The 13,121-nt window shown below is 35.5% G+C and overlaps 1 protein-coding gene across 6 annotated transcripts in view; it reads left to right on the plus strand.

Annotated features, from left to right (window-relative positions):
- DOCK9 (dedicator of cytokinesis 9) overlaps positions 1-13,121 on the plus strand; it is a 141,107-nt gene that overhangs the window by 118,913 nt on the left and 9,073 nt on the right. For all 6 annotated transcript variants that reach the window (XM_026058192.1, XM_026058190.1, XM_026058191.1 and 3 more), the window contains 5 exons: positions 1,609-1,666; positions 2,967-3,073; positions 10,508-10,630; positions 10,986-11,099; positions 12,572-12,718. In XM_026058192.1, the coding sequence (XP_025913977.1) occupies positions 1,609-1,666; positions 2,967-3,073; positions 10,508-10,630; positions 10,986-11,099; positions 12,572-12,718 (549 nt within the window). The remainder of the gene's footprint in view (positions 1-1,608; positions 1,667-2,966; positions 3,074-10,507; positions 10,631-10,985; positions 11,100-12,571; positions 12,719-13,121) is intronic.

The following is a 13,121-nucleotide window of genomic DNA, read 5'->3' on the forward strand; positions in this document are numbered from 1 at the left end:
ATTTGTTAGTAGATTAACTTCAATGGCAAGGTTTTTATGCTGCCTGAGTACATCTGTAAGTCATTCCTGATCGTTAATGTAAGGCATATGTTTAACTACTATAGCTGATATGCAGCTACGCCAGGAATCCTCAATATAAACAGTGAAAGAGGCAGACTTACTTAAAAATATCTTTTAGCTCTCAGTTGCTGAAACACTTTAAAAGTCACTCCTTACATTTCCTTCCAGTTACCTTTATGATTAGTTTAAATGATTCTAATTCATACTGCTTACTAATAAAAAAACCCCAATGTACTTAAAATTATATTGAACAATAAAATAGCTATCTGATTTTACCATGCTGTTAAAATATTTATTTCTAAGAAAAGGGAGTGGTGGGAGAGGGGATTTTTGTCTTGATCAAATGTAAGTACTTTTATCAGCATACAGAGTGAATTTAGGTACTGTCTGGAAGTTTGTTCCATCTGAGAGCAAATCTTGTTGCATCTCATCACAATGTCATGAAAGTGTCTGTTACACTTAGCATCATGTGAGTAAACATCTGCAAGAGATACTAGCTGCTACCTTACTTATTCATGTGTTAGTACTATAATTCTTTTATCTATATGGTAGCAATGCAGAGGGAATATACAATACTTCTTCTGTTATTACCTTGCATTTTGAAAGAAGCATCTCATTTTTTTGCTGCGTGCCAAGTCTACTCTCTCAGAAGGCAAGTTCTTCTGGTACTTTTTCAGGTCTATTTTTAATTTTTGATTTAAAAAAATAGAATCTTTGACTATATGGCTAGAGAAGGACCTCTGTAGATCACTTATTCCAACCCCATACAAAGTATGAATTAGAGACAATTCTGGATAGATACTTAGGTTTTACCTTCAACTCCAGTATCTGTGATTCTACAGCCTATATGTAAACTATTCCATTACAAATCAATTACAGTTAGAAAAACCCTTTGCTATTCAGCACAAACCATTTTTGCTAAAGAGGATTCTTGCATCTTTTCTTGTCCTTTCTGTGGAGAAAAGTGATCATGGTCTACTTCTCAAAAACATTTCAAATGCTTGATGATTACTCTGCCTTTCTTTTTATCTTCTATTTTCCAGACTGCACCAACCAAATTCCTTCAAATTCAGTATATAGGTTAAATTTCTGCTTTTGCTGCTCTCAAATGGTCTGTCTGCAGGTTTTCTACTTTTTTCTTGGTCTGGGGCAAAAAAAACCCAAGCAAGTTAGCAGAAGCACCATCAATATTGAAGAGAATTATTACCTCTTTACCCTACACAATGCATCCCAGAGATTTGCCTGTTTTTCTTACAGGATGGCATTATTAACTTGTAATTTGTAATCCATGGTCACTCTCAGATTGTGTACTGCTATCCTTGCTATTCAGTACTCTGGTGGAAAAAAGAGTGCTCTTGCACAGTTACAGTTTTGCATAAATGAAGTGGAGAATTCTTAACCAGTTATAGGACATCTTCGGCAAAGCAGCAAAAAAGGAAAACGTAAGAAATTATCTCAGGACTAGGGCTCTTCTTATAAACCTTAAGTTGTTTTTAGTAGTTCCATTATAACTGTAATTTCTAACATTTGTTACATTTTCTGTTTTAGGCAGCAATGTGCTATGTTCATGTAGCAGCACTGGTTGCAGAATATCTCACACGAAAAGGTATGATTCTGAAATCTTACTTCAATGTTTGTATATTTCCTTATAGTTTAAGAATAGCAGTAATTAGTTTGCCTGAGGAAGATGTAGGCAGAAGTGTTCACCAAGAAAAACATTCTGACTTAATTGGAATGTGTATTCACATATTTAACAGCATACTTGCATACTTAAGTGGAAGCATTTCAGATGAAAGTAAAGCAAGATTTCTGGGAAAGTAAAAATTTGCACTTTACATTACAGTTGGTAATAGCTAAAGCCAGACCCCTTCTAACCAGTCTCATCAGTAGGTATTCTTGTTCACTAAATAGTCTCTCACCGAATGTAGGGAAATCTGGCATTGCCTGAGAAGTCGAAATAAATTCATACGAATCTTCAGCTGTTGAGTCAGTTATACTAATGCTCAGAATGCTTTGCTTGTCTTGGTTTGTCTTCTGTGCCAGCAGCTGTCTTCAGAAAAAGATGTGGGATGAGCCTTGGTACAGTTTTAGATCAAGTCACAGTGAAGCTTCTGAAATTATTGGAGCGGGGTGGAGGGAGGGGAAAGATAGTTTACATACTAAACACGTGCTCCTCAAGAGGCATAAAAGGAACAGAGAAAAGCTATCTTGTAGACCTATGCCTTTGCTTCATTTTCAGCTGTCGTACAAAGGCAAAGCTAAAGTGTCCTGTAGACATAAATGTTTCAAAGTAAGTCTGCCTGCAAAACATTAGCTCAGCGTCATCATCAATCTTTACAGATTTTTGGAAGTCTCTTCTAGAGATCTATTCTTCTTTAATAAAAGCCCTGTAATCTTCTCTTTTCCCATATACCTGACTGGGAACTTTGATCCTATAGATAAAGACAGGGTGGAAAACTGAGCTGCAGTCTAAGTTGTATCTTCTTCCACACCCAGTAACAAGTAACTGGTAACTAGTGAGAATCTGCATAATCTGTGATTCCTTTGGGTGACCTGCTTTTTTTTTTCCTACTGCTGTATGGAAGTTATTTCCTCTCAGTAACATAGAGGATCAAACTTCTGCCTGTGGTATTTCCAGGGGCAAAACAAAACTATCCAGGGAGAGTCCAGATATTAGCATTTTGGGGGCTTTTTTAAACCTATTTATACTTCAATAATAATGTGAGTTCTAGGGTTTTAATTACATAGTGGGAGTCTGGAATTTTTTTTATTGACTTGGTGGTAAGTATATTTAAATATGTCTTCTGCCCTGTCTAGCATCACAAAATGGTCTAATGTTTTTCTGGTGGACAGAAGTATTTTGCTGATATTAGATAAATATGTGTATTTTTCTTTTTCAAACGTAGGAATGTTTAGGCAAGGTTGTACTGCTTTTAGAGTAATCACACCTAATATAGATGAAGAGGCTTCAATGATGGAGGATGTTGGAATGCAAGATGTTCACTTCAATGAAGTAAGTAAACATAAGAGTGTTAGAATGGATGCACATTAAAACAGGCTGTTTTTCCAAGTTTTCTATTTCACTCTTGAGGCTGACTAATATAACACGTAATATCAGTGTTTGCTTAGCCACTATTCTTATCTTAATACAGAAATAAAAAATATCTGTGAGCTGTTTTTCTGTTAAGGTTTACTTTGTATATGGCGAAGGTGTATGGCAGTTTGACTGTGCAAACTGAGTCTATATTAACAGATTTAGCAGGAATACATGAAAGATTTAGTGGTGTAAGTCTGGGTCTAGAGCTAGGGTTTCCTGTGGTTTGCTCCCAAGCTCTGGTACTACTTTACTCTATAGTTTTAAGACAAATTCTTGACCTGCCTTTTTCTGGGAAGGCAGGAGAAGTCATAATTACTTGAAATGAAAAATGTAGTGCTTTTCATTTCCAAAGATACCTAGTAACAKATTGCTTTATTGATTTTAATGTGCTGTATTCCTAAAAGCTCTGATTCTCCTGATCCAGCATGGAATGTAGCATATTTCTCAAAGCAAAATGCAAGCTGCTCTGAATGAGCCAAGAAGTTGGTTTTTTTCTGACTACTGTCGATGGAAATTTTTGTTGGAAACTCTCATCAGTATATACCTGTACTGCTCAAAATGTTTGTCAGAGCTAAATTCTTTTGTATTTTTTTTAATTGGAATGTCTTTATTCTTTTTTTGATTATGTGTGCATCTTCTCCCAGAAAAAAGAACATACTGTTTTTTCTGAGTCACTGAACCCTGCCCAAATTTATTTCCATCTCTCAGTATTTCCATGGAACGGAAGTAAGCCAAGAGTGAAATTATAAACCTGTGAATTTTTCAAAGGGATTAAACCTTGCCAAATTCATTTTTCCCTGCATGCAACCCATTTAAACTTCAGCATRTATAAGACTGACTGGTTAAATATTGAAAAAAATTTTCAAATAACTTGTTATACTTCATCCCCGGAAGAATAATAATAGGAGAGAACTGTTTGTTTTTTAATAGACTAAAAATGATGGATAAGTTAAGATGACTAGTATCTTACAGAAGTACTTTAAAACATGTATTGTAGTTGCTTCATGAATAGGAATATAGTCAAAAGTAGAGAGCTTCCTCAATATGTGCTTATGTGAGAGAAACTATATTGGTCTAAGAAAAAAACTTCATGGATCCAAAATGGATCAAGTGGATAGAGAAGCAGGCAAGTAGAAACATATTCTCCAGGCTGTACTTTACTACTGCTGAGCAAAATGATGCTCTGGTGGGAATTCTTCCTGTGCATGTTAACAAGAGGATTGTGTAGAAATTCTTTCTTAGACCTTGGGATTTTGCTGGATGCTAATCATTTCAGAGTTAAATCCCCCAAACAGTAATTACAAGTATTTTAGAGGGGTTGTTTCGCTCCATGTTTCTAAAAGGGATACAACCTTATTTTTATTCTCCATATAATGTCTTTCTAATTTAAGTGAAGTCTACCTTAAGTCAAGACTCTTTGTAGTTTCTTGTTTAAAGAAAATTTCTTCTCAGGCCAGGGTTACAGTGACTCATTGCCTAAACTAGCCAGTCTAAAAACAAAGCTTTGTTTTGTTTTTTTGATGAAGTTATTGTGTGCATTTTGTTAAAATGGTTGTTTACCCAAACAGCCTATTCTGCAGTATAAGCCTAATTCTTCTTGCAGAGTTAAGAATCAGAGATTACATGGCAAAAGCCTGGAACCAGTAATCCTTCCCGTACTAGTTTTTGCTCTAAGCAGTCGATCTGTGAGTGATCTGAACTGTAACCAACAGACCTGTGTCAGGTGTCAGATTCTATACAGAATAACACTCGGAAACAAGTTAATTCAGGTTTGTTTTTTTCCAAAATATAACTCTGCCAAAATACATTTCCATCACAGATATTAAGTCAGTATCTACCTTGTTATTTGTTTCTTTCCGTCTCTTGTTAGCTATGACTTTCCATGAGAGGAGTTATCCTAATTTGCAAATCTATAAATGAAAGTGCTGCTTCACAGCACTTCCTACAAAAAAAGGAGCCTGTTTTGTAAACCTTCAACCTTCCCACAGAAAAACTAATTTAGATTTTCAGATGCCAGAAAATCATCCTGTCTTCTATGTCTGTGTTCGAGCTATGCAATAAAAACTACAGCATAATTTGAAACAGGAAGGGTGATTTTTGTTCCTGTAAAACAGAATGCATAAAATACAAGATGTGTTTCTTCATTCTGTTTGTATGAATGCCATGGTCAGATAAATTTGTGGTACAATATTGCTCCAGCGGAAGTGTTTCCGCAGCCAGAAGAAATGTTCAAATTGTATCACTTACACATTTTCAGATGTATAACTTTATCTTGGTCAAGGATTTTTTTATTCTGGTGATTTTATATATAAGAGGAGAATTTATTTAAAAACATACCAGAGTATTTGCATCTCCCCTAGTTCTTTCTGATCAGAAAAGAATTATTTTATACATGGTCATTAATAAGTTTCTTCAATAGACAGGAAGAAGTGTATCCCGTGCTTACACGGATGACCGTAAGTGCAGGCTACTTATGAAGCAACAGGTTCCAGTACAAAGGGAGGCCGTCCAGGCTTGAATTAGGGAATGCCTTAAGGGGAGGGGAATAAGCGTAATCTTTATTGTCTCTAGAAGAGAGATCACGTAACAACGTACTTCTTCATGGAAGCTGAGGGTCTTCGCAGCCAAAAAGACACGGGCTTCTTAAGGAGTTAACTAGCTGCTGGGCGAGTTGTGGTGCCATCTGCCGGAAGCTGTCGTTAATGCCGCTGGTGGAGTTTGGTGCTTCGGGCAGTGAGTAGGGTCAGACACTGCCCTTGCATGAAGATACTACAGATGAGCACCAAGGGTTTGCCTAGTGTGGTTTCAGTTCTTTTTTTCTTTTTTTTTAAAAAAACAATGCTTTTTGCCCATGACCAGTTTCTGGTAGTTGTGTATCTTAATCAAATGTATTTAACAGAAGTTGTTCCAGTTTTGTTTTGAGAATCTGATAACCAAATTGCATAGAATGATTTTAAGCATACAATGATTGGTAAGTAAACCTGTGTTATAAAGCTGGTTTTAGACTTACTTTATGTAGTTTCACCCTCTTATTTCTGAGTCATAAATGAGCAAATATTTAACCAGGTCTTTCATTTCACAAGAATATCAGTAAATGATTGGCGTGGTGGGATTATAAGTTACTTTTCAGGTATACAAAGGTGAGTAAGGCCTAGTTCTGTCTACCTTCTGATAACCTTTAAAAAAAAGATACATTGGGAAGCTGAAAGGCACATTTTTTGTAATATGGGGATGGAMAATAACATGTTCAAGAGTCTTTGCAGCTCTAAGAAATATTACCCTCTTCTTCCATATCACTAAAAAAGCATTTGGATCATTTGCCTACAAGTAATAAAAATGATGCATTAGAAATACTGTCTGGCCATCTTATCGTCATCTTAAAGTAATGAGATACTTACAGTTGTGTAAAGCTAGTTAATGAAAATATTCTTTGCCATAATATCCTGTGACAGGATACTTGGTTGTACTTGGTTGTACTTGTACTTGGTTGACTCGCTAGCAAGGATAGAATGATCTTTGGAAATACATATTTTTTTTCTTCTAATTTTGTTTTGTGCTATAAGCAGACAATTTGAGAATGTTTTTAGAAGAATGAATATGTATTTTAGAGAAGGCATGTATGTCACAGCACAATTGTTCTGCGATGATATCTGCAGAATGAGAAGATGCTGACGTTGTATCAGTGCTCTTAAGTGATCAATATACAGTGTAATTCAATATATTAAAGCACTTTAATGAAAACAGAAGTAGGTACCAACATACAAGATCCTTTAAGTATGCTGGTAGACTGATATTTTTCAGGTGTTGATACTCAGGCTGATACATTCACCATTATCAGCAACCCTGGTCATGGGATAGAGTGTGCCATCAGCAAGTTTGTGGATGAGACCAAATGGAGGGGGAATGAGTGATATGCTGAAGGGCAGAGCCGCCAATCAGAGAACCTCAGACAGAAGGAATGGATGACAGAAATCTCATAAATGCAGAGTCCTGCACCTGGGAAGAAATCACCCAGTGGATCCGTACAGGCTGGGAACTGACTGGCAGGGCAGCAGCTCTGCAGAAAAAGACCTGGGAGTTCTTGTTGACAAGAAGTTGAACGGGAATCAGTGGCAATAAAAGCCAAGTGCATGCTGGCTTGTATTAGCAAGTGTAGTTGACAAGTCGAGAGAAGTGCTTTTTCCCACTCTGCTTGGCATTTGTGAAGCCCCATCTGGAATCCTGTGCCCAGCATTTCCCCCCTCCCAGTCAAGAGCAATATCAACAAACTGGAAGGAGTCCAGCTGCTGAGGTGGTTGGGGAAGAGCCAGACTCTCGTTAGAGTTGCATAGTGAAAGAACAAGAGGCAAATGGTCACAAGTTACAGGAGAAATTCTGATTGGACATATGGAAAAGATTTTTCCCCGTGAGGATRGTTAAGCACTGAGACAGGTAGCCCAGAAAGGTGGTGGAATCTCCATCCTTGGAGATTTTCAAAACCCAGCAAGCTGAAGCCCTGAGCAACCTGATCTAACTTTGGAGCTAACCCTGCTTTTTTAGTAAGAACTTGGCCTAGATAACCTAGAGAGGTGCCTTCCGACCTTAATTATTCTATGATTCTAGGTATAATCTGTTTACTCTGGAAATTGGTTGAAATTCCTATGTATAGCATAGTTCTGGTATGTATCTGTTATCCCTTTACTTATGTGGAAACTCAGTTTTGTATTTTATTTTGTAAAGACTCAAAGCCAAGGAAAAATACGTCATACCCATTGGAACCAAATGTTCTTTATCTTTTAATAATATTGTCCAGTTTAGAATAGGTAAAGGTTTAAAGAAGTTTTAGTTACAGTTCTACAAGTGATCATGTGTGCTATATGAAGACTATACATGCTTTAGGCAGTACTTGAGCTTCATGATTGTAAGTACACTTCTTGGCACACAGTAGAAAATAGTTAAAGTGCCGAAGTATTAAATATTTTTAATGCAAACATATACTTATTGTTTACTTGTACAAAATGGTCTTAACTCTTCTTTTTTTGGGGCAGAGCACAGAATTTAGTTGGAGGGAAGCAAAGAAAGTTTTGTACACTGAAGAAAGATTTTCAAACAATGCAAGAGTTGAAAAGAGAATACTGGTATTGGTGCAGAAGAACTATTTGCACAATTAATTCTCATTTCTAAATCTAGTATTCTCATGATCCCTTTACCATCTGTCAGGTGAAATAATAGTACAAATCAGAATGATAATATAGCTTCAGATTTAGTTGCTAAGTGAATAAGATGCAGGTGGTCTATAAGTAACATAGAGAAGGAATTCTTAAACCAGAACAAAAGCACGTTACTGAAAATGACTGACAATCTTACCATAATAACTTAAACTTTAAAAAAATCTACTGGAATAGGTAGTTGGCAGTGGCTTTATGCTAATAGAGAGACCTTGTACATAAGGCAGTAATGTATTGATATCATGCTTTTGTAACAATATTTCCTCAAATCTGCTCTCTAGTATCTATATTAAAAAAGGTAACTCTAACTTTAGGTTGAAAGTTTTCCTTTTCCCCTAACCTTGACATTTATATAAGTGTATCAGTATTTTGACAGTCGTCTTGCATCAAGTAGAATTCATTCTGATGCTGACATTGCTAAAAACAAGTATACTAAGAGCTGTTTTGGAATTTTTATACCAATCTACATAAATCAAATACTATTGTCTTTTTTTTCTTTTTTCTTTTAATTTTATTCCAAGTCACACAGGAGTAATGAATTTTTAGCCAACAGCTGCCCTGCTTCTTATCAGGACTCTTTCCTCTAACTCATCCTTCCTTTTTTTGTGTTCTTTCCCTCCTACGAGATCTCCCATATGCAGCTTTTGCTCTGTTTCCCTGTGTGCAAACATAATTTTGCTGCTTTGCTGCATCTGGATGCCCTCTGATGTCTGAATTAAAAGACTCCAGTAGTCATAAAACAGGGCTTCTGGACAGTCCTTGTGGTCCAGCAGTGACATTGGTCTTGCAGTTCTCACCAGCTTGTTGCTGAGGATGGAGATACTGGAGCCATAATGACTGGAGGAAAGCGGATGTTTTGGGGCCCGTTGCAGCACTTGGACATGAGCAGAATTTTTCAGTCATCTTTTGCTCTCAGCCGTCTACCAAGGGGAGGAGGAGAGTGGAGTGGCATTGCATCCCTTCCAGGGATGAAGGGAGTTATTTCCAGCTTTTGGCTTCACCGCTAGGCTACAGGGATAGTACCAGGATGTCTCAAAGAGTAGAAACGTAACATTTTCCATCTCTTCTCAGTCTCAGACTTGGATTCTAGGGGAGATTCTTAGAGCTCCAGGCACGTTTGCAGAGGACTGAGATACATGTTAGCATATGTTGATGGATAGGGACTTAATAGTGGTTCTGTCACACCCTAAGCTGTGACCGAGTATAAGACAGTTTAGTCACAGAAGCTGTATCCTGTTGCATATCGTCTGTACTGTGCATTTTATAGTCTAGGTAAGGGAATTTAGCCAAGTAATTCTGAATTTATGAAAAAAAAAAAAAGAGAAGCAATAATATTTGAGTTTTCTTTGTTATGTTTATGAAGTAAAATGAATTAAATTCACAGAAAATGAAGGATTGTGACAAACTGAAGGAATAGACTTCATAATTATGATCTAAATGCTATAATGCAAACTATATGTTTCTATTTAACTTTAAGCAGAGTTTTTATTTAACCTTAAATAACTATCTTTTTTGCTAGAGGGGTATTAGGATCAAGCTAAAAACAACAAAGCCAAGGTGGTTTCTTGCTTGTGACTCTTTTTTGACCCTTCTAGATTTCTCAACTTCTCTGAGTGTTGTTATATGCCATTTTCATTTTCGACTAAGTATAGAAAATTCAACTGGCTTACCTTAATAATTACTCTGCGTACAGATTTTGGTAGTCTCTTGCTGTTATGTTGGTTATGTAATTTATTTGATAGTTTCCTTCAGAATTATGACAGTCAAGTGTTCTGTTCCACTGCCTTTTTAAAATAATATTCTTTGTGAAGAAAAAAACACTTTGAAAAAACATTTTGCAATATAAGACAAGTTTGGGTCCTCATCTAGATGTAATTTGTAGACTTAAGAAATCAAGAGTAAAGAAGAATGCTGTATGCAGTAAATGCAACGAGTACATGTATACATTTAGAACACTCTCCGGGGTTTTTTGTTTCCTTTTAGCATCATTTAATCGCCACAATAATTTTAGTTCACCATGCGCAGATAATTTTGTTTTAAGACATACTCCCTTTTTCCTTGGGAAGAATTTCAGCATAATTATTTGACATGCTTTTCATGAGCACTGAATTGTTTCTATTTTTCAAATGTGTATCCAATCTAGGATGTGCTCATGGAATTGTTGGAGCAGTGTGCTGATGGACTCTGGAAGGCAGAACGCTATGAACTGATTGCTGACATATATAAACTTATAATTCCCATTTATGAAAAACGGCGAGATTTTGAGGTACTAAATCTATTCTAAGAATATTTGAGGGAGGGCAAAAAGAAACCCTAGGTCTTCCAGTCTAACTGCATGATACATTGCGCCCCCAGGGTAAAACAGYATTAAAATTGTAACTGAAATATGAATGTACTGAAATTTTGGAATTCTATTTAAAAGAATATATAAAATGTTTTTTCTTTAAATATAAATAATATTTAAGGTTTTCGCTCTGATACAAGTGTTAAACTTATTACTACTGTTTTATAAAATATTCTTTTTAGTTTATATTAACTGTAAGGACATTATTCATAGTTGTTTTGAGATAGGAGTGTTCTACTTTGTTCTGTTATCCCGTGATTGTTGCTCTTATTTTTAGAGGCTCGCTCATCTATATGACACTCTTCATCGAGCATACAGTAAAGTAACAGAAGTAATGCATACAGGCAAGAGACTTCTGGGAACTTATTTCAGGGTAGCATTCTTTGGACAGGTGAGCATTTATCTGTGGCATGCAGTAAGAAAAACCTTAATTTATTTTGGAAGGTATACTATTTCAGGGTCTTTATTGATAATCATGACATAGAAAGCATGAGAAATGTGTTATATGAGAAATAATTAAACATCATAAGTAATCTTGTTTAAAACATTTATCAATCCCAATACAATTCTTCTTTATCTTCCTCAGTAAATTTTTTGCTTTTTTTCTTTTTCTTTTTTTAATTTACTGTCTTAAGGCAGCGGTAAGTTCTCTATAATGTCAGTTCTTAGCAATGTATTGACTTAATGTCTTTAGTGCTGCAGTGTGGTTTGCAAGACTGCTTATTAGATTGCTATGCATTTGTAGCCATTGCAATTCAAAAAATAACATTAAGTTCCATATACAAAAAAAATCACTCTTTTCTGTACATCAGTATTGCATGCTTCAAGTTCTGGCTGTGTAAACAGACAGCTTCACATCCTCTAGTATTTGTCTACACCGCATATTTATCAATATATCACACAGTAACAAAGTAATACACTTTCTACATGCATAGCCCAGTTGTTAATTGTTCAGCTGAGCATGAATCCTCTGAGCAGTATAATTTTACATGTATTCTGTTGTCTTTTATAACTTTATAGCAATACCAGTTTACAGACAGTGAAACAGATGTTGAGGTAATTACAGCAACCGCTTACAAAGCAAGCGATGCAGTAAAAACTACTGCATTTCAGCTTAGTTTGATATGGGTATTTTTGTCAGTCTAGCCTGTGTTTATACATGATCTGTTGTGCTTTTCTATTTTGTCTGTTTCATTTTATGACAAAAATATTTATTTTCTGATTTCAAACGTAAACTCAGACACGGCTTGTTGTTTTAAATGAATCACCTGTTTCACTTTCCATGTACTCGCTGTTGGATTCAGTCGCAGTTTTAAAACAAATGATTTGTGCACTGAAAAAAAACAAGCTTGTACTAGTATGGTACAACATAATATTAAGCACTTTAAAGAAATGAAACTTCATTTTCTGGAATTGAATTTGTATTACTATATAAAGACAATTTTCAGATTATTTTTATGTAAGCTATTGTCAAAATGCTCAGCTGTGAACCAGATAGTCCTGTTGGGCAATGAGATTTCTGTTTTGGCAAGTGAAACGGTGCTGAAAACTCACTTTTAAATAAAAGTGACGATTTTTTTTATCTCAAAGGCTTGGCACACCATAAAATTACAACAGACCTTTTAAAATTGTAAGTTTGTATGCTTCCATTATCTTTCACTCATTCTGTAGTAGATAATTACATTTTTCTGTCTTTTGATTCCCTTAGGAAAACTTTTTTACTTAGATTTTAATTTCTGTTTATTTACTTTTGCTTGAAACCTGATGTTAAATGTTTACATTTGCTTTGAACCACAACTGTTATGTTCATCTTAATCATGCCCAATGTTTTTTCAAGATTTTGATTAATTTGTTTTTTTACAGGGATTCTTTGAGGATGAAGATGGAAAGGAGTATATTTATAAAGAACCGAAACTTACTCCTCTTTCAGAAATTTCTCAAAGACTACAAAAACTCTACTCTGACAAATTTGGATCTGAAAATGTCAAGATGATCCAGGATTCTGGCAAAGTATGATTTTTATTCTCTCCAGAAGAATTCTAATATATAACTTCCTTCCACAGACCTACTTGAAATATTCTGGGGTTGCTGTCCTTTACTCATTTGGTACACAAACATGCACGTCCAAAAACTCTGCTGGTTAAAGGGCATGAGAGAAATATCATCTCCTATTAAGTTTGCTATTAAGAACAGATAAAAAGATTAATTTTCATAGTGTCACCTTTCTAAATAAATTTTTATTATGATTTTTTTATTATGATTATGATTTTATTATGATTACCTCATTTGTTATCTTTAACTGTATTTCTTGCCAGTTCATGCACAGTCATTCTTTGGAAGTTTTCCCTTTTGTGCGTCTGAAGAGCAGAGTCCAAGCTCTGCCGAAATAAGGAACAGACCACTCTCCTGAAAG

Source organism: Apteryx rowi, unplaced genomic scaffold, assembly GCF_003343035.1.
Source record: "Apteryx rowi isolate R43461 unplaced genomic scaffold, aptRow1 scaffold_144, whole genome shotgun sequence".
In the NCBI taxonomy this organism is placed as follows: Eukaryota; Metazoa; Chordata; class Aves; order Apterygiformes; family Apterygidae; genus Apteryx; species Apteryx rowi.